General features: G+C 53.2%; 1 protein-coding gene across 10 annotated transcripts; it reads right to left on the reverse strand.

The window, feature by feature from the left end:
- Positions 1-958: 958 nt before the first annotated feature.
- On the reverse strand, positions 959-17,928 carry CCDC120 (coiled-coil domain containing 120). Of its 10 annotated transcripts, none has more exons than XM_031660893.1 (11): positions 17,513-17,928; positions 9,002-9,166; positions 8,794-8,884; positions 8,518-8,651; positions 6,990-7,130; positions 6,308-6,602; positions 5,874-5,936; positions 5,337-5,511; positions 5,120-5,218; positions 2,820-3,734; positions 959-2,368 (listed from the first exon to the last, which is right to left on the reverse strand). In XM_031660893.1, the coding sequence occupies exons 3-11, from the start codon at positions 8,840-8,842 to the stop codon at positions 2,254-2,256; spliced, it is 1,986 nt and encodes a 661-aa protein (XP_031516753.1). In that variant the 5' UTR covers positions 8,843-8,884; positions 9,002-9,166; positions 17,513-17,928; the 3' UTR covers positions 959-2,253. The 10 variants fall into 10 exon arrangements, with proteins under 10 accessions (XP_031516753.1, XP_031516755.1, XP_031516756.1 ...); XM_031660895.1 differs by having other exon boundaries at positions 9,124-9,166; positions 17,513-17,923; XM_031660896.1 differs by lacking the exon at positions 17,513-17,928 and adding an exon at positions 12,023-14,659 and having other exon boundaries at positions 9,124-9,166.
- Between the last annotated feature and the right edge of the window lie 7,396 nt (positions 17,929-25,324).

Raw genomic sequence — 25,324 nt, forward strand, 5'->3', positions numbered from 1 at the left:
CCCAGCTACTTGGGAGGCTGTGGCAGGAGGATGGCTGGAGCCTAAGAGGTAGAGGCTGCAGTGAGCTGATTGTGCCACTGCATTCCAACCTGGGCAACAGTAAGAACCTGTCTCAAAAAGCTGGGCATGGTAGCACTTTGGGAGGCTGAGGCAGGAAGACTGCTCAAGCCGAGGAGTCCGAGACTAACCTGGGCAACATAATGAGACCCCATCTCTACAATTTTTTTTTTTTTTTTGAGACAGAGTCTTGCTCTGTCACCCTGGCTGGAGTGCAGTGGCGTGATCTCAGCTCACTGCAATCTCTGCCTCCTGGCTTCAAGTGATTCTCCTGCCTCAACCTCCCGAGTAGCTGGGATTATGGGCATGTGCCACCACGCCCGGCTAATTTTTTGTATTTTTAGTAGAGACGAGGTTTCACTGTGTTAGCCAGGATGATCTCAATCTCCTGACCTCGTGATCTGCCCACCTTGGCCTCCCAAAGTGCTAGGATTACAGGCGTGAGCCACCGCGCCCAGCCTACTTTTTTTTTTTAATTAGTGGGTATGGTGTGGTGCACAACTGTAGTTTCAGCTATTCAGGCAGCTGAGGTGGGAAGATTGAGTCCGGGAGGTCAAGGCTGCAGTGAGCCGTTATTGCGCCACTACATTTCAGCCTGGGCAACACAGTGAGACATTGTCTCAAAAAAAAAAAAAAAATTAAAAACAGTGCATAGGGAGGTTAAGGACAGAGTCTTTGTTATCATCATTTATATTACCAAGAGTTATTGTTTGAGGTTGGCTAGAAATCTGAGTGCAGACAGGCAAAGAAGTTGCCCCACATCACAAAGCAAGTAAAGCCAAAACATGACACTATCACAGGCTATTCCCAAGGTATGTTTTTTTCCTGTAAAAATATATTATCTGGTCTTGACTAGAGGTGTGGGCCCTCAAGGTGAGGCAGATAGAGCAGCAGCAACACATGGGTTCAGTTTACACATTTATTATACAAATCCCCTTCCAGTGTGGATAATGTCTTGGGCCCAGATCCACTGGTATAAAAAGAAAAGTTTAACACCAGGAAAAGGGGGTAGGGGAACCCCCAGCTCCGAAAGTCACAGACAGGTATCATAGAAAACACAATTTGTGTGGGTTTGCTTAAAAAGTGGTGGATGGGGGCTGGGTGCAGTGGTTCACAGCTGTAATCCCAGTGCTTTGGGAGGCCAAGGTGGGCAGATCATGAGGTCAAGAGTTCAAGACCAACCTGGCCAATATGGTGAAACTTTGTCTCTACTAAGAATACAAAAATTAGCTGGGTGTGGTGGCGTGTGCCTGTAATCCCAGCTACTCAGGAGGGTGAGGCAGGAGAACCCAGGAGGCGGAGGTTGCAGCGAGCTGAGATTGTGCCCCTGCACTCCAGCCTGGCGACAGAGCAAGACTCCGTCTCGAGGAAAAGAAAAAAAAAGGGGGGGGGTGGATGGAAGGAAAGCCAAGGAAGGTGTGAGTGGTGAGCGGCCCGTGGCCCGCAGCCTGTAGCCAGACCTCACCTGAGGATTTTGCTGGCATCTACCGGTGCCAGGTCTGGTAGATGCCAGGTTCAGCCCCCATAGGATCCCAGGACACGGCACACCTGATGGCTCTGCCCTTTGCCCCTCCTGTGGGGCCTCCTGACTGGGGGTGGTCAGGGCAGAGGCCATGGGCACAGACGGGGTTGGACTCCTTCAGGCATCCCACCCAGACTGCAGTCCTTCCAAGCGTGGGCAGAGAGCCCAATGCCCCAACAACTGCCCTGGCGATGCGTGGCAGGGATTTCTGTTCACACCGGAGTCTCCTGGCTGCCCTAAATGGCCCTGAGACCCGATATGGTCCATTTTATGGAGGGGGTTACTGAATGGAACCCGGTTGGGCATGGGAACAGGAATGAACCCAACCAGATGAGATCAAGTTTCCCTTTTATAAAAGGTCTAGTGTTGGAGGAAGACAGTGAATACCTAAGTCACAACTGTAAACATAAATGGATGAAGGGGCTTGGGGTCCCCATGACATTATCCTCTCTCTTTTAAGCTGGCTGAGGGCCCCCAGTCCCCAGCACAGTGTGAGAGAAGCAGCAGGGTGTCAGACACCTTCCTGGGCCTACGGGGAGCCAGGGGCCTTGGAAGATTAGGTTGGCGCACTGCACTCAGGACAGAGCAACCACACCCCAGGGCCCAGCGAGGTCAGCTATGTGCTCCCCAGATTGGAATCGTGCCCAAGCCAACAAGGGACATATCAGAAGGGGTCAGACCAGTGTCCCCGGGGTCTGGGTGTCAGAACTGGAGGACTGCTCCCCCTCTAGCGTCAGGTCACTTAAACGAGCGCTCAGCTCCGGGGGATACAGGAAGTCCGCGTAGTATCTTTAGAAGGGGTAGCAGGAATCCGGAGGACAGGGCGGGGAAGACAAGAAGAGGAAAAGACAGACAAGACACATAAAAAGAAAGGAAAAGAGGCTCGTTAAAGAGGTGGAGGCAGGCACAGGACAGCACTTTCAGGCTCCAGGGCATGGAGAAACAAGGAAGAAAACGGCAAGGGGCATGAGATGTCCCTTCCTCCCAGCACCCTGGCTTCAAGGCTCATCTTCAGCCTATAACTTGATAAAGAATTGCTGCTACCAGTGCCCAAGATCCCCTCCACCAGGACCCCATGGACTAATGCAGGTCATGTGCAGTAGTGACCCTGTGCCATCACGGCAGCTAGTTTCCTTATGGTCCAATTCATTAGCTATCATGACTAGCCACTCCCTGGCCTGGATATCTTCGCCATCTGCCTTAAGAGACCCCTACCCATCAGTAAAAGCACCCCCCATACCTGCCAGAGACAGGGGGCGCCGTGAAACTCCTCGAGTGTGGGAGTGGCGCTTGGCTGGGGGCCCCGTACAGCGCCTGGCCCACCTCATAGCAGCGGGCATGGAGGAAGGGTGGGTGTGGCGGGCCCACAGAAGGGAGCACAGGCCGGCGCTGGGGCCCCGCGGCCAGTCCCGAGTTCCGGATGTACCAGTCCCGCAGCCCCTCCAGAGCCAGGTTCTTGTGGCCACTGCGTTCACCAGCCGAGGGGATACGGGTGGGTGGGGGCATCCACAGCAGAGGGTTTGGATGCACCTCAGGACCCTCGGCAACCTCTGGGGGCAGGCCACAGGGCTTGGTGCGGGTGGCACGGGTGTGGGGGTCCTTGGTGCGGAGGAGGGGGCTGTTGCTGTCAGCTGCATACACAGGTGGTGGGCCGGGGAGCATGGTGAGGAGCCCATCCCGGCGGGAGAGGGGTCCTGGGACCTCAGCGGCAGGCAGCATCTCCCCCCAGCCTGCTCCACCACCACTGCGGGGCAGACCCCGGTCCAAGGAATAGTCCAAGAGGAAGTCCCCACACACAGGTGGGAGCCGGGGGGCACCTCGGGAGGCAGGGGCAGCTGAGCTAGGCCGGGCGGCCCGGGGAGGGTCTGGGGGGCCTGCTGTGCGGGAGGAGAAGGCAGAAGTTGGTTGGGGGCGCTCATACAGCACCTCACTGCTCTTGCAGACTGGGGGGCCAGAGGCAGAGGGAGCCAGAGGGGTGGGCGGGGAGCCAGCTCCCCCACCAGCAGCCCGGTCCACCAGCAGGGCCTCAGAGCTGTTGCTGCGGCGGGTGCGAGCTACGAAGAGGGAGGCGCGATCGGAGGCAGGGTCCGCCCGGGGGAAGCCCATCTGGGAGTCCTGGCTGCCGGACCACTGACGAGAATGAAGGCCTTCAGGTCTGAGGTGAGAGGCGAGGGTCATGGGAATAGGGTCAGAAAAATCAGGCAGAAGGCCGTGCAGTGCCCTCCCTACCCTACCCCTTTCTGAGCCTTCACTTTCACGGGCCCAGGGTTGGAAGCTGTGTGTATAAAGGTGGCAGGTAGTGACATGTAAAGGGCGGCTGAGGTTCTGTCCTAGGCTAGGGGGTCGGGGGTAGAAATGCGTGGGGGAGGCCTGGCACTGTTAGCTCCAAGAGAGGTGTAAATCTGTGTAGGGACTCAGAGGAAAGGCTAGCAGAGTAGGTGCCGGGCAGGGGGCTCTTCCTAATCCAGCTGACCCCTCCCCATGCTAAGGCCCTTCTCACGGCTCCCACGGCCTCCAGGATTGAGTCCTAGGCCTTAGGGCCCACACGTAAAACCCTGCCTGAATTCTCTATCCAACCATATGTATGAACCACCCAAAGCTACCATCCCAACAGCCACCATTCACAGAATGCAAGCCCCACAAGGGCGGGGACTTGGTTTTGTTCAGAGCCTGGGGAAAGTAGGCACTCTGTTTAAGAAGCAGAAGAGGACAATGGTTAAAAGCATGGACTCTAGAGTAAAACTTGCCTGGGCTCAAACTCCAGGACTTCAGTTTACTAACAAGTTACTTAACCTTTCTGTGCCTCATTTGCCTCATCTATAAAATGGGAATAACAATAGCACCCACCTCACAGGGATCTCATTATGATTGAATGAGTTGGTGCCACTAATTCCTAGCAGGTGGCAGGCACTCAGTATATGTTAACCAGAACTTACTATGTCCATGTTTTTCAAAGGCAGATACTATCATTTCCATTTCACAAATGAGGAGACTGATTCAGAAAAGGAGAATGGCTTGTCCAAAATGCACAGAAAAGCCCATACTCAAAACTTTGATGCTTCTGCCCCAAATCCCTACCCCATTATCCACCGAGATGCCTGGTCACTTTTAACTCCCAGCCTCCCATGTCCCACATCTTTTGTTTTTTTGTTTTGAGACGGAGTTTTGCTCTTGTCGCCCAGGCTGGAGTGCAATGGCACAATCTTGATCTCAGCTCACTGCAACCTCTGCCTCCCAGGTTCAAGCGATTCTCCTGCCTCAGCCTCCCAAGTAGCTGAGATTACAGGTATGCCCCACCATACCCAGCTAATTTTTGTATTTTTAGTAGAGATGGGGTTTCACCATGTTGGTCAGGCTGGTCTTGAACCCCTGACCTCAAGTAACCCGCCCACCTCGGCCTCCCAAAGTGCTGGGATTACAAGCATGAGCCACCGCGCCCAGCGATCCCACACCTTTTGATAATGCCGTCCTCAAGCTTCCAGTGAGAACTAATGGTTCCCTCCCCTCTGATCCTCCAGGCCACCCTCAGATTCCCCTTACTTGCAGAGCTGGGGGCCAGCGCCCCGGGTGAGGACTGGGGTGGCAGGCACACTTCGCCCCTCAAAACTGGAGGCACTCCTGGGCAGCGAGCGTGTGGGGCTAGACAGAGACAGGCAGGCCTAGGTTAGAGACTGTACCCACCAGCAGACCCTCTGCCAGCCCAGGTTTACTATCCCATTCCCAGCTCCTGCGGAGGGGAGGAGGGGCTCATTCTCACCTGGTGGGGCTGGCCACAGAGTTCCGTCGGCTCTTCAGATCCCCGTAAAGATCTGATGGGGGTGGTTTCCATGGGGTTCGCCGCTCAGGGCTCCCCCCGGATACTGCCCGCAGCTGGTCCCAAGCCTTGGGTGGTGAGGGGCGCTCGGCCAGAGAGAAACAGCCATGGGGCTCCTCTGAGTGGAAGAGAGCAAGTGGGATAGAATTCAATGAGGGGGGCCCAGAGGGGGCAGGACAGGCTCGTGGGCAAGGCCATGGGGAGGGGCAAAGTGCTGGGACAGGTTAAGCAGACTGAGGAGGAGCTAAGGCTGACGAGTAGGTTCTGGGGCTGTGGGGCTGGGGGTTGGGGTGGGGTGAGGCTAAGAAGATGGGGGACCTACAGGAAGATGGAGCATGGCTAAGGAGAAGCTGAAGCAGCACAGGAGGGGCTGGGCATCAAAGGATGGGCTGATCATGCAGGATGTGGTCGGATGAATAAAGGGGATGGGCTGAGGGGACATAGGAGTCGGGGGTAGGTTTGGGGGACAGGAGTCCTCACCGTTGTCATGGCTGGCCCCAGACTCTGAGAGGGAGCTGCTCTCTGAGTGCAGAACTACGTCCTCTATAGGTGAGAGGGGGAGAAGTGGGCCTCTCACTCCCAGGCCTGGGTGCCGCCCCCTTACACCACTGGGTGGGCACCTCTACTTGGGCCACCTTCTGGCCAGTTTCCGCCTCATCCTGTTCCCTTCCCAAGAATCTGCTTTTACCAGAGCCCAGGACCACCCCAGCTTGGTTCCTGACTGTCCCGGCAGATATTCATCAGTCTCCCACAGTTTGTCCTTTCCGGTAAGCCAGTTTGTCACAACTCTTCTCACGGGTTGGGCCACTTGAGTTGTGCCTACCTCCCGGTTTTCACTGGCCACTCAGCCATCCCAGCCCTACCACGTTCATTTGCCAGTGTCCACTCTCCCACCCTCACCAGGGGATGCTCACCTTGGCTGAGCTGAGTGAGGCGCATGCCCAGGCAGACTCCCTGGGCGGTGATCACTGACCCCGTGGACAGTGGCAGTGGCTGGGGCAGCGGGAGCACTGGGAGGCCAAGGCGGGCCCGGACATCCCCGAGCTGCTCCTCTAGCTCGTGCAGCCTCCTCAGTGCGTCTGCCTGGACCTGGCGACGGCGACGGCGCTGCTCGGTGCTCAGATCAGGGGCCAGGGCCAGGCGACGGGCAGCTGCCGCGATCTGCTGCTGCACTGACACCTCACGCTCCAGGGCCTCAAGAGCCAGCTCCTGTCGGGCCCACCCAAATGTTGGAAATGGCCAGGAACAGGGACCTGGCAGGGCCAAACCCACTAGAGGCTGGCCTGTACTTCCTGCAGCCTATTCAGGCCTATTCACCTACAGGTGGAGCTTATTCACCTGGGGGAGGGGGCGGGTCAGGGCCTCTCGGTGAAGGGCTGCATCGATTCATCTTCCTGAGGGTGGGAGGCCTGTCCTGACAGTTAGGGACCAGCATCCTCCCTCATTACAGGAACCTACCTCCAGAAGCCTTTTTCCTTCTCAGCTTAGCCTTTCCCTCACCTGGCCACAAGCCCCCTCCCCACACCTTCCTCCTGGCTACTCCTCTGTACCTGTCCCCTCTCCCCACCCTCTTGCTCTCCACACCCATCTGCTCACCTCAGCAGGGCACAAGGAGTGGTGTGCTTGGTTGGGGTGTGGTGGAGGGTAGGCACGGGCTGTGGGGGGCCGCCGGCGGACCAACTGGGGCCGTTCACCAGGCTCTAGTGGGCACTCAGGGGGCAGCTGGCCAGTCAGCTCCTGGTGGGAGGCAGGGGTCAGAGACTACCAAGGGTTAGTTGGAAGGATGGGGTGAAGCATTAATGATCCCAGAAGCCACAGAAGTCCTACCAGGAGCCTGGCCCGGCTCAGCACCCACGCATGATACTCCCCTCCCAGTATCTCCACCAGGCAGGTGTGCCCAAACTTCAGTGGCCCAAACCCCTGGGGTGGTGGGCATGGGAGGCAGGGAAACCTGCTGTGGAATCCAGAACTGTTTCGTTTTTATAAAGGGGACACTATTGAGATCCTAAGTATTACATAACTCCCTTCAGGGGCTGTGGCTGCATGGTCTGAGCTATAGTATTATTTCTGGCACACTGTGGGCATTCACAGTAAGAGGGGTAAACTGAAACTACAGATCACCCTGTGCCAGTTCAGGTCAGACTGTGCTGCCAAATTTTGGACAGAACCTGTTTTCTGAAGTTTGTTGGATTTGAAATAGTCAACAGTGGGCCTGTATTACCATATTTCTTTTTTCTTTTTTCTTTTTTTTTTTGAGGTGGAGTTTCACTCTTGTTGCCCAGGCTGGCTGGAGTGCAATGGTGCAATCTCGGCTCATCACAACCTCCACCTCCCGGGTTTAAGCAATTCTCCTGCCTCAGTGCCTCCCAAGTAGCTGGGATCACAGGCGTAAGCCACTACGCCCAGCTAATTTTGCTTTTTTTTTTTTGAGACAGTCTTGCTCTGTCGCCCAGGCTGGAGTGCAGTGGCGTGATCTCAGCTCACTGCAAGCTCCACCTCCCAGGTTCAAGCCATTCTCCTGCCTCAGCCCCCCAAGTAGCTGGGACTACAGGTGCCCACTACCACACCCAATTTTTGTATTTTTAGTAGAGACGGGGTTTCATCGTGTTAGCCAAGATGGTCTCAATCTCCTGACTTCGTGATCTGCCCGCCTTGGCCTCCCAAAGTGCTGGGATTACAGGCGTGAGCCACTGTGCCCAGACTAATTTTGCATTTTTAGTAGAGACAGGGTTTCTCCATATTGGTCAGGCTAGTCTCGAACTCCTGACCTCAGGTGATCCACCTGCCTCAGCCTCCCAAAGTGCTGGGATTACAGTGAGCCACTGTGCCCAGACTAGTACATTTTTAGTAGAGACAGGGGTTTCTCCATGTGGTCAGGCTAGTCTCGAACTCCTGACCTCAGGTGATCCACCTGCCTCAGCCTCCCAAAGTGCTGGGATTACAGGCGTGAGCCACAGCACCCAGCCTCATATTTCATTCATTCTAACATATCTAAGCTGAGCTTTGAGGAGAAAGTGGGTGACAGGGAATCTACAGCCAAGACAAGTGATTGAGGAATTGCCACCCCCAGCTTCTCACCTCCTCCCAACCTCCCTGCCTGATAACCCTAGGGCCAGGCCCTCACCGCCTCCTGGAGACACACTTTGCGGAGCTCCTGAAGTTTCAGGTTCAGGGCCTCCTGCAGGGTCCGCTGCCGGTCAAGCAGCCCCCGCAGACGCTCTGACTTCACCTGGGGGGCAGCCTCTCCGAACAGGGCAGCTGGACACAGAGGGAGCAAAGATCAGTGGGACAGCCAGGGCATTCTGGAGCAGCTGTGGAGCAAGGGACTGACTCTTCCCGAGCAAGCAGGTGGTGATTTAGAGCAGGGGAGAGGGCAGCAGGAGGGGAAGGATCCACCGACCTGGGGCATTGAAGGTAGGAGAGCTGATCAGCTGACCTTTGACTTCCATCTTGGTGCTGTAGAGAGGCCGTGGCTGACAGCTGGACAAAGTCTGGCAGTGACACACAGAAGCCATTAAGGAAGCACGTCCCATGATACCCCAACCCCCAGCCCTTCCCAGCTTCCCATGCCGCAGCGGGGAATAAGGGGTAACCTGGGCCCCACGTGCCTGCTTGACCTGCCCTTTCAGAATCCGTGTGGATGTCTGGACCCACTTGGCCCTGGTACCTTGGCCCTGGTTCCCTTCGCATTGAGTGGGAGCACAGCAAGTGGGGAGCTGGGCGGACTTACAATGCCTCCTCAGAGGCCCATGGGTCACAGCCACGAGTCTTGCCTGGGGAAGGAGAATTAATGGGACAGATTCAACCAACTATAACAACAATGGACATGCAGTCAACACCTGGGTGCCTGCAACAGTTACCTATGATGCCACACTAAATCTTCAGAGCCACCCGGAAAGATTCGTATTCCCATTTTAGAGATGAGGATAGGCAGGCACAGAGGTGAAATAACTGGCCCACAGCCACAGACATAACCCAGGCCCACCCCTCTGGTCCTACACTCTCACTCATGAGAACCGCTCTAACTCCACCAACTTCCTCATAAGCTCCCTGGTCCCTCAGGCCTCAGGGTCTTTGCCCAGGCTGTGGCTGCTGCCTGAAGTGCTTTCTTCAACCTCTCACCACCCCAGCCCCTGCATCACACTTATCATTCTAGAGCTTAAATATCACTTCCACAGTTATATCCTCTCATAAACGGTTGTCCAACAAGAGATTGTGCCTCCTGGAACATCGACAAGGACAGGAAACATTATCTGTCCCATTTTCATCAGCATCACCAGCACCCTGAACACGGCTGTACATAGAAGTGCTCAATGAATGGGTGCCAGCTGAATGAGTAACAGACGGAGTAAACGAATGAGGCGGCAGTGGAGCCAGGGTTCAAGCGCAGATCTGTGGGTCTGTGCTTGTCCCAACTCCATTCTGTAGCTCTAGTGCAGCAAGGAGAATGTTCACTTGACCCAGGGTCCCTCCAACTCCTCTCCCCATGACAGCCTGTCCTGAGCCTAGCGTAGGGAAGTCCTCCTGCTGGGATTTGTGAGAAGCAAAGTCCACAGCTGCAAATAACGAACCACCTGCCTCCTGCCTCCTTCTCTGCCCGATGGCTCGGCTGACCATGGAGCCTGCCTTGGCTGGCCACCCCTTCTCTGGAGTTTGCTCCCTCCCTTCCACATCATGCTCAGTCCCCAGCAGGGCAGCCGAGTCATATCACCTCCCACCACCTGGCCTAACCTAGGTGGCAGGTGACTGAGAGGGCTTTATGGGGCCACAGAGTTCCCATTATCACCTACCTTGAAGTCGGTAGCTTGTCATGACATGTTAGCCTGGTGTGAGGAAGACCCAGCCAACCAAGGAGGCATGGGTTCAAGCCCCTTCCCCATCTGTATATTGTGGGGTGAGGTCAAGCTGATTATAAAGTGTCATGTTTCTCTGCAGTCCTCCTACCTGCCTCATAGGGCATGTACCCCTCTCTTGAGGCAGTGGTGCCCTGCCTTCAACAGCAGGGGTGGGGATCAGTCCCTAAAGCCTTTTGACAAACCCAGGGCCCGGCAGAGGCATTCACATCCCCACTCATCTAAGGTCTGACATTTCCCAGCATGGCAGGGGTTCCTCGACATCCCAGCTCACTGGGGCTCCAACTTTCCCAGCCCCCATTTAGGCCCAAGGAACTCTCACAGAGTTCTCTGGAATCTTCCTCCACTCCCACAGGAACCCAACTCTGTCCATGGTTCCCCTTGCCAGCATTGGTCCCAATCCCATGCTGGGCTGCTTCAATTCTCTCTTTTTTTTTTTTTTTGGAGACGGGTTCTGGCTCTGTTGCTTAGGCTGGAGTGCAGTGGCAAGATCTTGGCTCACTGCAGCCTCCACTTCCCAGGTTCAAGCAATTCTCCCACTTCAGCCTCCAGAGTAGCTGGGATTACAGGTGTACGCCACCATGCCTGGCTAATTTTGTATTTTTAGTAGAAACGGGGTTTCACCATGTTGGCCAGGCTGGTCTCAAACTCCTGACCTCAGGTGATCCACCCACCTCAGCCTCCCAAAGTGCTGGGATTACAGGCGTGAGGCACTGCACCCAGCCAATCCTTTCTTCTCTAGTTTCTCAGAGCGTCCTAGAAGTCCAGACAGGGTCCACACAGGAACCCCAACTCCTCCCTGTCAGCCCGACCTCGGGGGACATAGTTAGAGCATGAGTCATGGGGTCACTGGGCAGGCTAGACACAGTCAACGCCCCACACCCCCACACCCAGTTCCTAAGCCTCTGCCTCCGCTCACCTGCCCTCTGCATACTTGCCTTGGGGCCTCGTCCCCACCTAGATGGTGAGAAAGGGATCCCAGCAAACCCCTCCCCAGCACACCCCCACACCAACCCCAGGTCTCCCCGCACCAGTGACCCCATGGCCCCCATCCTATCCCAGGGATGAGCTGCATCAGGAGAGCAGCAGAGGGCACCCCCCACATCCAGAGGCGGGCCCGGCAGGTTTTTCAGGTCTGCCATTCTGACACCACAGCTGAGAAGAAATTCCTGGCTGTAATGACTGTTTACAACCAAGATACCTCACCTGGGTGGCACCCCAACACTTGGGGGGGCATTTCCACATCCTGCCACTATTAGAGCAAATACAAACTCTCAATGTCTGGGCCATTCCCCTCCCCAGAGCCCCCGCTTCCTCCACTGTAGTGAACAAATCAGGCGTAGGCAGGCAGGTGCCCGAGTAATGGTTTCTTAGTAGCCCAGTCTGGTCTTTCTTGGGGAGCTGGGCCCTGGGTTGGGGGAAGACAGAGGCTACTCCTGGGGGAGGAAAGGAAGCAGGGATAGGGTGGAGAAGGGGGGACTCATACTTCTCTTTTCCCCGATTCCTCCTCATCCATTTCCGGCCAGGAATCAGCTCGGTGCCAGGAAAGGAAATTGGTGTTTTGGGCTTTGCCCCTGTCCTCAGGCCCTCCATTCTCACTGCCCCCACACACCGCCCCCCCCGGCCCCCTGCCCCCCGCCACCGTGCCCTGCATTGTTGGTGTGCCTCTTCCACAGACCTGGCTCTCTACCAAAGGGAACTTCAGTACACACTGCCCCAGCTCCCCAATGCCCTCATCCCCCTCGAACCCTGGGCCCACTGCTCCCAGGTGCTCACCAATGCCAGAGAGTGCTGTGGGGTAGCCTCAGATACCTCAAAAATAGTTGTCTCGACCAGGCCCTGGCTCCGGCTGGTAGTGGCAGTGAGCAGCAGTGGCAGATGCCTTGGCCACCTCCCACTAGGTAATGGCCCAGCCTACCTGGCCAGGAACTAGGCCGGCCCACACCTTTTAACCCTTGCCTGTCTGCCACCAGGACTAGGGTCACCCCTGGGGGCAGTTTCAGGGCCAGGTCCACTCAGGGTGCCCAGCATGTCTAAGACAGCCTGGGCCAGGCAGGGTAGCTGGTGCCTGTAATCTCAGCACTTTCGGAGGATCGCTTGAAGCCAAGAGTTCAAGGCCAGACTATGCAACATGGTGAGATCCCCCCCCATCTCTACAAAAAAATTTTAAAAAACTGGCCAGGCATGGAGGCATGTGCCTCCTCACCCCGTACACTTAGCAGAAAACTGGGAAGAAGGGCTGAGAGTGGTGGGAGTAGCAGCTGCCTCTCCTACTGCCCAAATTCCCAGAGGATTAGACGCTGCCCACCCAAGGGACACCTTGGATCTGGGCCATAGAGGTGTAAAGTACATGGGAGGCTTCGGGTGTAAACTGGGTTTTTGTCTCTTGGCAATAAGCATCACATTCTGAGGCCCCTACCCTTTCCTCCCAGGGCAAGGCAGTGGTAGAAGGCCTTGGGGCAATTCCCACCCTCACTGGGGAATAGTTTCCCAAGTTGGGAACAGAGGAAGTCAACCTTTCTAAGGAGAGGCCAGGTCTCAAGATCCTTCTGTGGCTCCAGAAGAAATAATCTCAATAAATCAAGTACAACTTACGCCCCATAAAACACTTATGGGTTTTGACCCTTCTTGGTTCCTACAAATGTAGGAGGATGGCACAGACCCAGCCTCCTCACAGCCATTGTATAGATGCAGAAGCTGAGGCTTGGAAAGGTGAAGAGGCCCAATTCAGATCACAGTGGCAGAAGAGCAGGTGAAATCAGAATTTCCAGGGACTGGGTCCTGGCTGGGAGGCAGACAGAGGCTACTCCTGCTAGTGGGGAAGAGAAGTAGGGAAGGGGGCTCATGCTTCTTCACATCCATGCTGGGTCTCTCTTCTTCGGAGAGTTAGGCTTCATGCCAGAGAAGGAAATGAGAGCTTTGAGTCCCTACGATGTACTGTTCCTGCCTCCCCTCACCCCGCCCACCACCACCACCATCACCACCACCTGGGCTCTGGGCCAGTCTCGGCACACAGCACACATCCTTTGCTCCCTTCAGGACCATCTGCTCTGTGACCTCAGGGCCCAAGCCCCACCCAGCCCCCTGCAGCAGCCCACACCATGACCTGAAGTGAGGAAAGCTGCAGATGGGCCAAGCCTAGAGAGGAGCTCACTCTGAATCAGCAATGCCCCAGACTCACACTATTAAGGCCTCCCGCTATCCCTGCCCACCTTTCTTCCTGGGTGTGAGATTTTCAGCATGGAACACAAAGGCCCCTTTCATAGCCCTCCCCCCTTCACTGCCTGGGGCTGGTGGAGGCGGGCAGTGGTAAGGTGGGCATTGAGTGTCTGTGGGGAGTGTCCTCTCGGCCACAGCCTCTCCTACCTCTTGTGGGCCACCAAGGATGTTGGGAAGCGGGACAATAATAAAATCAGAGCCAAGAGGGATGAGAATCTGGCTGGCAATGTAGATTGAGTCTTAAAGCTTAGGTCTCCTCATCTGTAAAATGGGTAAAAGGTGGTTACAGAGACAATGGAGGCCAAGTAACTTTGAAAGGCATTTCAAAGTGCAAGGAAACACACCATGTCATTAACGACTGTTACTAACAACAATTAATACACTCACACAGAGGTGGGCTGTTGTGGGGGTAACTGGGGGAGAGCAGGTAACCGGACCTCCTGGGCCAGGCAGACAAATGGGGCAGAGTCACTAGCACACATCATTGCCCTGGTCCATGACTTTTAACAGCCTCGAAGACGACCCAACCTCTAAGCCCATCCCAGCTGGGTCCTGGGCCTCACGTGACCCTGGTATCACTAGTAAATGGTGAGTCTGGGATTCAACCCAGTTCTGCCACTTACTGGCTGTGTGACTGCTTGAACAAGTCACTTAACCTCTCTGTGCCTCTCTGTCAATTGGGAATGATGATAACAGTATGTACCTCACGAGGCTATTGTGAGCATTAAATCAGTTAATACATTTAAAGCTTGTGCAGAACAGTGCCTGGGAAGAGCTCTGTTTATGTTGGCTGTCACACTTACAAGTATTCTTCCCCACAGGAAGTCAGGAATCAAGTAGATACATTCAGATACATTTTTTCCAGACAGAGCTAGTGTCCTTCAGTCTCACTTGATACATTTGAAACAGTTGTTTTTCCTCAGATAACTTGTCTGAACTCTTGCTATCCAAAATCAGAGACTAAATGTATTCAAACGCAATTTTTTTTTTTTTTTTTTGAGATGGAGTCTCGCCCTGTCACCCAGGCTGGAGTGTAATGGCATGATCTCAGCTCACTGCAACCTCCATCTCCCGCGTTCAAGCAGTTCCCTGCTTTAGCCTCGCGTGTAGCTGGGATTACAGGAGCCTGCCACCACACCCGGCTAATTTTTGTATTTTTAGTAGAGGCGGGGTTTCACCATCTTGGCCAGGCTAGGCTCGAACTCCTGACCTTGTGATCCACCAGCCTCAGCCTCCCAAAGTGCTGGGATTACAGGCGTGAGCCACTGCCCCCAGCCTCAGATCCATTTTTGAGACAGAACTAGTATCCCTCAGCTTCCAAATCCTACTTGCTAACTAGACACGGTACCCTTCCTGCTCACCAAATGAGACATATTTGAAACAGAGCTGTTTTCCCTCATGATTCAACCTGTCCTTTCTCAACATAAAAAATGCAGGAACCGGCCGGGCACGGTGGCTCAAGCCTGTAATCCCAGCACTTTGGGAGGCCGAGGCGGGTGGATCACGAGGTCAGGAGATCGAGACCATCCTGGCTAACATGGTGAAACCCCGTCTCTACTGAAAATACAAAAAACTAGCCGGGCGTGGTGGCGGGCGCCTGTAGTCTCAGCTACTTGGGAGGCTGAGGCGGGAGAATGGCGTGAACCCGGGAGGCGGAGCTTGCAGTGAGCCGAGATCAGGCCACTGCACTCCAGCCTGGGAGCACAGCGAGACTCCGTCTCAAAAAAAAAAAAAAATGCAGGAACCAAATACATTCAGAGAAACTGTCTGAACTCTCACCATACAAATGCAAGAACTGAATGGATTTAGAAACATTTTTGAGATACGACTGGTATCCCTCATTCTTGAACTTTCGTTACTCTCCAGGCAAAATGCAGGAACCTTTACATAACAGGGTACCCTCACTATCCCAACTCTTGTCCCTGGAGCTCAGGAAAGTTCATAGATTTGGATATATTTTTGAGTTAAAGTCATTATTCTTCATTATCTCAATTTTCCCCACTCACTATGTAAGATGTGAAAACAAAATACCTTCAGATAACTTGGTAGGTTTCACTGTCTGAACTTCGGGCGCTCTCCCTCTCAGAATTCAGGTACCAAATAGATTGGGACAGTGAGGAATGCTTGTGTTGTTATCAATAGGTTTGGATAGATATTCAGGATAAATAAGATAGGTCTGGCATCTTGTTATTCAAACTCACTAGTCTCTGTGAGAAATGCAGGAACGAAACCTAATTGAGTAACACATTACCCTCTAGCCATCCAAGTTCTCCCCATCATCCTCAGAATCAAGGAGATTCGGACAATGAGGGGAACCCTGCATTATTGTTGTTACTGTTACTACTGGACAGGCCTGATTCTTACATCCAGTGACTGCCTGGCCTTCTCTCCCACAGACAAGCCCCACAGAGGTGGGGTGGACTTAGCACCAAGATTTTTATTGCTTACTGCTGAGAGAAGGAGGATGAATCCTTGACCCCATCCCTCCTCTATACCAAGTCCTGAAGCCTTGGCCTAGAATAGACTTCTTCTCTTTCAGGCCAGGAAAACAGGGATCATGCACCCAGAATCAAGACCAGGGAATAGGGGTAACATGGCCTAGAAGATTCATACATACCCCAGCATCCCCCATCTCTTCATATTTTCTCAACTCTTCCCCACAACGTGAGGCAGTCCCCAACACAGCAAGGCTGGAAACATGACCCAGACCTCTCAGACTCCCTGAGAGTCACTGAATAATTTAGGGTATTCTTTCACACTTGCAGAGGGCAGCAGCGTAGAACAGTTGCATGCCCTCCTGGGGCAGGAAGAGAAATGTAAGCTCTATGTGAGATCACTAGGGTGGGGGTAGGGGAGATCACACACAAAAACCCCCATCAGCCACGCAGGGTGCATAGGGCTGCTTGCTCTTGCTAAGAGAAGCATTTGGGACGTACTTCAGAGGTCCTGGTAACAGCAGAATCTTCAAGTTCCGGGCACAGTATAATGGAACCCCTGTCCTGGGCTCAGAAGGGATGGCAAGTGGATATTAGGAAAGAAGAAGATCTGAACAGGGTGGAGGGGCATGGTAAGGGGGAGAACAGCCTGGGGCTGGGATGGGAAGGGACAGAACAAGAAGGAGCGTAGGGGACAAGATAGAACCAGAGTTATTGCAGGATGGAGGTCAAGAGGCAGGATGGGGAATGAGCCAGGACACTGGCCAGGGGATGGGATAAGGTAGGGTTCAGAACAAGGGTCAGAGAAAAAGTACAAGAAAGAGACAAAACAGCAGGGCAGACATGACTAGGAAAGGCTAAGCCAGTGGTCAAATGAGGGGACAGGGAAAAGGGCAGGTTCAGGATGGAGGTCAGGAACAGGAAAAGACCAGGACACAATGAGGATAGGAATGAGTATGGTGATAGAAAAGAGGGAAAAACAGGACAGAGTCAGGGGCAGGGACAAGGCAGGAGACGGGGGTATTTAAAGGTGGTGAGCCAGGATGCAGATCACGAGTATATAGGAGAGGATATCATATAGGGTGCAGAGAAAGGACAGAAGTTAGAGGGCAGGAATCAGGACAGAACTAGACCAGATTGGGGTTAGGGGGACAGGACATGACTGGTAGAGGTTCAGAGACTGGATAAGAGTTTAGGGAACAGACAAGTCAAGCGTCAGGACAGAAACCGGGGTCAGTGTTGGGCATTAGGATAGGGCAAGATGTTTCAGAGATGAGACGGGGTCGGGCAAAGATCAGGATCAGGTCAAAGATCCCCAGGACAGAACTGAATGGGGTCTAGGGTCAGGACTGGATTTAGGGGGAACAAAACAGGGGTTGAGGATCATACCAGGCCAGAATATGGTTAGGTCAGGGCTCTGACGGAAGGTACTGAGGCCAAGGCCAACAGGGGTTGAGGTTTAAAAAAGATGTAGTCAGGTCGGAAGGGGTCAGGGCTGAGGCCACGGGGTCAGAGGTCGCGGGTGCGCGCGCAGGTACGCCTCGTCGGCGTTTCCAGGCCTTCACCCCACCCTGTCCCCTCCCTTCCTCCGCAGGCGGGGCTGGTTACTCACCAAGGGTCCCAGCGCAGCGGTAGGCGGGGTCGGTGTCGGCCGGCCAGGGTAGTGGGCGCGCCCCTCCCTCACTGCGCCCTGCTCGTCCCCGGGCGCGCGCCTGCTCCCCTTCCGCGCCCTGCCCGTGGGCCGTGTTTGGCTGCGCGACCGTTAGCCGTGGGGACCAAACGGGGGTCGCGGGGAGGGTGGGAGGGGAGCGCCAGCCCGGCCGCGGGCGACGGACCCCCGCCCCCACCTCTAACTCGGGTCTGTCGGCTTCCAGCGGCACGGCCACCTCCGCCGCTCAGCCAAGCCTAGGGGGTGGGGGGACCAGGGGGCGGGGCGCGAGACCACAGCAGCGGCGGAGACGAAGTGCGCAGGCGCCGGCTCGGGTCTTGGATTTTTCTTGCTCCGGGAGCGCCAGGAGCGAACAAACTGGGAGCGCGTGCGCACACTCTTTCTCGAGGGCGGCGGAGCCCTCCCTCGCCGAGGCCACGCCCCCTCAGGGAGCCTACTGGCGCCCCTCACCCCAAGTCGTCCCCTAGGGACCCGCAAGCAGTACCCCAAGCTGCTCTCTGTAAGTTATCCCCACACCTCTAAACCCCAGCTACCCTCCCTATTGTCCCTCAAATGCACTCCAAACCAACCTCCATTATCCTCCAAATTATATCCCCGAACTACTGTCTGTTGATTCCAAGCCGTACCTCCAGTCCACCCTCTATGGACACCCAAGCTGTAGCAGTAAACTACCTTACACTACCCCCAGTTTGCTCCACCAAACCATCTGCAATCAGCCCTGAAACCATTACCCTCCAAACAGCATGTCCAAATCACCTGCTATCTACTTCCAATGCGCACCCGTAACACCCTCCATTGACCCCAAACCCCTCTCCATGAACCCTCCAAGCCATATTCCATTGACCCAAAATGGCTCTCCAGGAGCCCCCAACACCAGTCCAAACATTCCTAATTACCCTGAACGTGGGCCTCACCTGCACCACAAAATAATTCCAACAGTCACCCACATTACCTCCAAACCATGTTCCATGGACCCCTCTGAGCCAGCCACCTTTCATTGACCTCCCCTCATATCCCCACAAAATTACCTTCCAACAGCCCCTATCACTGTGCCATGTAACCCAACTACACTTTCTGTGGTCTTTCAACTGCATTTCAAGCCACCCTCCAGCACCCTCTACACCTCTAACCCACACTCCACTGACCCAAACTGCACCTTAAACCACTCTCCAACAGTCCTCAACTGTACCTCCAAATAGCCACCAACCATCCTGCTGTAGTTACCCAATTGGGCCCCCAAATCATACTCCAGCAGCCCCAAATGTGTCCCCTAAGCCCTCCAAAGACTTACATGCACCCTGGATCATACTTAAGTGACCTAAATTACAAAGAACTCTCAGTAATTTTTTTCTTAAAACAACTTAACTGGGATATAATTTACGTACCAGGCCAGGCACAGTGGCTCACACTTGTAATCCCAGCACTTTGGGAGGCCAAGGCGGGTGGATCACTTGAGGCCAAGGGCTCAAGACCAGCCTGGCCAACATGGTGAAACCCGGACTCTACTAAAAATACAAAAAATTAGCTGGGCGTGATGGCTCACACCTGTAATCTCAGCTACTCAGGAGGCTGAGGCAGGAGAATCGCTTGAACCCAGGAGGTGGAGGCTGCAGTGAGCCAAGATAGTGCCACTGCACTCCAGCCTGGGCAACAGAGTGAGAATCCATCTCAAAAAATAATAGTGATAATTATGTACCATAAAAGCCATCCATGATTAAGTGTGCAGTGCAACATAGTAAATTTACCTAAGTGAGGCACAGTGGCTCACGCCTGTAATCCCAGCGCTTTGGGAGGCCAAGATGGGCAGATCACCTGAGGTCAGGAGTTCAGGACGAGCCCGGCCAACATGGTGAAACCCCATCTCTACTAAAAATACAAAAATTAGTCAGGCGTGATATATCAGGCACCTGTAATCCCAGCTACTCAGGAGGCTGAGGCAGGAGAATAGCTTGAACCTGGAAGGTGGAGGTTGCAGTGAGCTGAGATTGTGCCACTGCACTCCAGCCTGGGCGACAGAGTGAGACTGTCTCAAAAAAAAAAAAAAAAAATTACCAAAGTGTGTAACAATCACTATAGCCCAGTTTTAGAGCATTACCATTACCCCCACAAAAATCCCTCATGACTGAATGCCATTCCCATTCCCAACTATAGGCAACCACAAATCTACTTTCTGTCTCTATAAATTTGCCTTTCTTGGACATTTCATAAAAATGTAATATTTTTATGAAAAAATGTGGATTTTTTGTGTCTGGCATCTTTCACTTAGCTTGATGTTTTTGAGGTTCAAACGTGTGGTAGCATGTAACAGTGGTTTGCTCCTTTTATTGCTGAACAGTAGTCTATCCAATGATCTTTAACTTCTCTCCAAATTACCCACCAATAGCTCCTCAACCACAACTGAAAACACCCTTCTGACATCCAGACTTCAAAACAGACCCCCAAACTGCACCCTGGACCATACCCACCAGCCCTCAACTGTACCCCAGACCACTCTATAATCCCCAAATATCACTAAACTGACCTCCCGAACCTCACCTTCACTCCTAAACCACCTTCCAGCAGTCAGCTCTACATCCTCAAGCTGCTCTTTATCAACTCCCAAGAATATCCCCAAAATGCCTTTTCAATAATACCCAAACCTAACTCTAAACTACTATCCAACAATTCCAACCCCCACCCCTAAAATTCCCCTTCCAACAGCCCCAACCATGCCTCTACCCCCTAACTACCTTCCTTTGGTCCCAGAACTATAGACCCAGACTGTAATCCCAAACCACTCTTCACTAACCGCCATGCCCAACCTTGTCTTTTTTTTTTTTTTTTTTTGAGATGTAGTTTGGCTCTCATTGCCCAGGCTGGAGTGCAATGGTGAGATCTCTGCTCACTGCAACCTCTGCTTCCTGGGTTCAAGTGATTCTCCTGCCTCAGCCCCCTGAGTAGCTGGGATTACAGGCATGTGCCACCATGCCCGGCTAATCTTGTATTTTTAGTGGAGACGGGGTTTCTCCATGTTGGTCAGGCTGGTCTTGACTCCCAACCTCAGGTGATCCACCCACCTCGGCCTCCCAAAGTGCTGGGATTACAGGCGTGAGCCACCATGCCCAGCCCCAACTTTGTCTTAAATTATGAGCAACTACACCCACGAAACATCTTCCAATTTTTCCCAACAGTACCACCCAAACCACCCTCCAAGAACTTCCAACTACACCCTAAACTGCCCTCTAATAGCACCCAATGCTACCTGTAAACAGTTCCCATTTACCTTCCCACAGTCTCCCAACTATACCTCTCTTCCACCCACCAATGACCCCCCAAATCCCACTTCAATTTTCCCTTTGATGTCTCCAAGTGCACCCAAATGTTTTCCAACAGCCTCTAATTATACTCTCAAACTGCCCTTGGTAACCCAACCCAACGTAGCCCTAAGTCCTTCCAGTGACCCCCAACTCTTCCTCAAAGCCATCTGTAGTTCTTCCCTGTGGCTGATGTAACCAATTACGGCAAACTTGGTGGCTTAAAAAAACAAAGAGGGCCAGGCACGATGGCCCACACCTGTAATCCCAACACTTTGGGAGGCTGAGGCAGGCGGATCACAAGATCAAGAGATGGAGACCATCCTGGCCAACATGGTGAAACCCTGTCTCTACTAAAAATACAAAAATTAGCTGGGTGTGGTGGCATGCACCTGTAGTCCCAGCTACTCAGGAGGCTGTGGCAGGAGAATCGTTTGAATCTGTGAGGCCGAGGTTGCAGTGGAGACAACCACTGCACTCAGCCTGAGTGACAGAATGAGACTCAGTATAAGAGAAAAAAAGAAACAAAAGAAACAAAACAAGAAATTGGGTGGCTCACCTGTAACACCACTTTGGGAGGCCCAGGCAGGTGGATCACTTGAGGCCAGAAGTTTGAGACCAGCCTGGACAACATGGCGAGATCCCGTCTCTACTAAAAAAATTTAACAAAAATTAGCCAGGCGTGGTGTAGTCCCAGCTACTAGGGAGGCCGAGGTGGGAGAATGCAGCTTGAACCTGGGAGGTAGGGTTACCCAGTGAGCCAAGATCTACTGCACTCAGCCACGGTAGAAGCGAGACTCCATCTCTAAATAAAGAAATGGCTACCTCTCAAAAACAAAACAAAACAAAAAACAAAAAACACAGAAATGTATTATTTCCCAGTTCTAAGGGCCAGAAGTCTAAAATCAGTTGCACTGGGCCAAAATTAAGGTGTCAGCAGAGCTGTACTCCCTCTGGAGGCTATAAGGCAGGGGTCTCCAACCCCTGGGCCAAGGACAAGTACCAGTCAGTTGCCTGTTAGGAGCCTGAGTGACAGGCAAGCAAGCATTAACACCTGAGCTTCAGCTTCTGTCACAGCAGCGATTGGCATTGATTCTCATAGGAGCAAACCCTATTGTGAACTGCATGCAAGGGATCAGATTGCCTTGGGGTCTGCTTGCAGAATCTAACCCGTACCTGATCATCTGAGGTGGAACAGTTTCATTCTGAAACCATCCCCCCACCACACTCCGTGGAAAAACTGTCTTTAGGCCAGGTGAGGTGGCTCACACCTGTAATGCCAGCATTTTGGAAGGCCGAGGCTGGTGGATCACCTGAAGTCAGGAGTTCCAGACCAGCCTGGCCAACATGGCCAAAACCCGTCTGCTGAAACTACAAAACTTAATCAGGCATGGTGGCGAGCCTGTAGTCCCAGCTGCCCAGGAGTCTGAGGCAGGAAAACCGCTTGAAACCAGGAGGCAGAGGTTGCGGTGAGCCGAGACTGCACCATTGCACTCCAGCCTGGGCGACAGAGCGAGATTCCATCTCAAACAAACAAAAGACTATCTGTTGCCTCTTCAGGCGTGCCCTTGGCTTTGGCAGTCCTTATCACTACAGTCTGCCTCCGTGGTCAAAATTGCCTCCTCCTTTTTCTGTCAGTCGAATTTGCACGCTGCCTCGCGGAAGCAGGGGCGGGCCACGGTGGCTCAAGCCTGTAATCCCAGCACTTTGGGAGGCCGGGCGGAAGTGATCCGAGTCAGGTCAGAGACCATCTGGCTGCTGCAGTGAAACCCGTCTCTACTAAAAATACAAAAACTAGCGGGCCCGAGGTGGTGCCTGTAGTCTAGCTACTCCGGAGGCTGAGGCAGGAGATAAAGTAAACCCAGAATGGGAGCTTGCAGTGAGCTGAGATCTGGCCACTGCACTCCAGCCTGGGCGACAGAGCGAGACTCCGCCTCAAAAAAAAAAAAAAAAAAAAAAAGAACATTTAGGATTACAGTTAGGGTCTACCAGCTAATCCAGAACAATCTCCTCATCTCAAAATCTTTAACTTAATCACACCTGCAAAGTCCTTTTGTCATATAAAGTAGCACTCAAAGGTTCCAGGGAATTAACCAGGCATGCTGGCACACACCTGTAGTCCCAGCTACTCAGGAGGCTGAGGCAGGAGGACTGCTTGAGTCCAGGAGATGGAGGCTGCAGTGAGCCGTGATCATGCCACTGCACTCGAGCCTGGGTGACGGAGTGAGACCTTGACTCAAAAGACAAACAAACAAACAAAAAAAATGGGTGAGGGGGCAGGCGCCGTGCCTCATGCCTGTAATCCCAGCACTTTGGGAGGCAGAGGCAGGCAGATTGCTTGAGGTCAGGAGTTCAGGACTAGCCTGCCCAACGTGGTGAAACTCTGTCACTACTAAAAATACAAAAATTAATGGGGCATGGTGCAGCATGCCTGTAATCCCAGCTACTTGGGAGGCTGAGGCAAGAGAATCGCTTGAACCAGGGAGACAAAGTTGCAGTGAGATGAGATCACGCCACTGTACTCCAGCCTGGGTGACAGAGCAAGACTCTTAAAAAAAAAAAGTTCCTTGGCCAGATGCAGTGGCTCACGCCTGTAATACCAGCACTTTGGGAGGCTGAGGCGGGTGGATCACGAGGTCAGGAGATTGAGACCATCCTGGCTAACACGGTGAAACCCCGTCTCTACTAAAAACACAAAAAATTAGCTGGGTGTGGTGTCGGGTGTCTATAGTCCCAGCTACTTGAGAGGCTGAGGCAGCAGAATGGCTTGAACCCGGGAGTCGGAGGTTGCAGTGAGCCAAGATCGCACCACTGCACTCTAGATTGGGTGACAGAGTGAGACTTTGTCTCAAAAAAAAATTATATAATATATATATATATATATATATATATATACATAGGCAGGGGTTGAGGGGATTATTCAGCCTACCACACCATCTTATGACAGTTAACATCTGTTCCTTAAACCACCTTACAGAAGGTTGAACTCTATCTCTAAAAACCCATCTTCCTGTATTGCCTCCAACTGTACCCCAATCCATCCTCCACCCCATTAACCGTATTCCCAATCCACCCTCCCAATGGCTCCTACCTGCACTCTTAAACTGTCTTATTGAAGCCCCATTCCTCCCAAAGACCTTCAAATGATCCTTCAGTTGCCTGCAATCTGTCCTATTGTAGAACCCAAACTCACCCCCAAGCCACCTTTGATCACCACTCATACCTGTCCCTAAATACCCCCCAACTTCACCATCCAGCTGCCTTCCCACTTCCCTCCACATGTCCCCGTCCAGAACCTTGAAGTTGTCTTGCAATGAAACCCCAGATAAGGTTGCAGTGAGCTGAGATCGCACCACTGCACTCCAGCCTGGATGACAGAGTGAAACCCTGTCTCCAAAAAAAAAAGAAAAAGAAATAAAGGAAAAAAAAAGGAACTCCAACTATATGGCAGGGGTGCAAGTATTGAGAAAGTTGAGAATGAGATATAGAGAGAAACTAGGGCTGGGTGTAGTGGCTCATGCCTTTTATCCCAGCACTATGGAAGGCCGAGGCAGGCAGATCACTTGAGGTCAGGAGTTTGAAACCAGCCTGGTCAACATGGGGAAACCCTGTCTCTACTAAAAATACAAAAAAAGTTAGCTGGGCACTGTGGTGGACACCTGTAATCCCAGTTACTCGGGAGGCTGAGGCAGGAGAATCGCCTGAACCCAGGAGGCAAAGGCTGCAGTGAGCCGAGATAGTGCCACTGCACTCCAGCCTGGGTGACACGGTGAGACTCCATTTCAAAAAAAAAAAAAAAAAAAGAAAAGAAAAAAGAGAGAGAAACCCAGAAAGATGCAGGGTGGGCATATCATGCAGGGTGTCATGGGGTATCACTTGTCATGGAGACATTTGAGATGCATGTGTGAAGCTGGTGTTTGTAGGATTGGGATGTGTGACAGGATAATTACTCTGTGGCTCTACTGCTGTAAATATTTGTTGCCAGTCTGTTGTGAGTCTTTTAGCTTTGTAGCATCTTTCACCACACAGTATGTAGTTTTATTTATTGATTAATTGATACAGAGTCTCATTCTGTCACCCAGGCTAGAGGGTAGTGGTGCAAACACGGCTCATGGCTCACCGCAACTTCAGACTTTCCAGGCTCAAGCGATCCTCCTGCCTCAGCCTCCCAAGTAGCTGGGACTACTGGCCAGGCGCGTGCCACCATGCCCGGCACATTTTTGTATTTTTAGTAGAGATGTGGTTTCACCATGTTGGCCAGGATAGCCTCAATCCCTTGACCTCGTGATCCTCCCACCTTGGCCTCCCAAAGTGCTGGGATTACAGGCATGAGCCACCACGCCCGGCCTAATTAAAAATTTTTTTTTTGGTAGAGACAGGGGCTCCCTATGTTGGCTGGTCTCAAACTCCTGGGCTCAAGCAATTCTCCCACCTTGGCCTCCCAAAGTGTTGGGATTACAGG

This window comes from Papio anubis, chromosome X, assembly GCF_008728515.1.
Source record: "Papio anubis isolate 15944 chromosome X, Panubis1.0, whole genome shotgun sequence".
Lineage (NCBI taxonomy): Eukaryota > Metazoa > Chordata > Mammalia > Primates > Cercopithecidae > Papio > Papio anubis.

Coding starts and splice junctions, on each gene's coding strand:
- CCDC120 (XM_031660888.1), bottom strand. CDS start 11,900: ATGCAGGGCACGGTGGCGGGGGGCAGGGGGCCGGGGGGGGCGGTGTGT. Junction 5,512..5,873: donor TGGGGCCAGCCATGACAACG/GTGAGGACTCCT, acceptor TCTTCCACTCAG/AGGAGCCCCATGGCTGTTTC. Junction 5,219..5,336: donor TCTGTGGCCAGCCCCACCAG/GTGAGAATGAGC, acceptor GTCTCTGTCTAG/CCCCACACGCTCGCTGCCCA.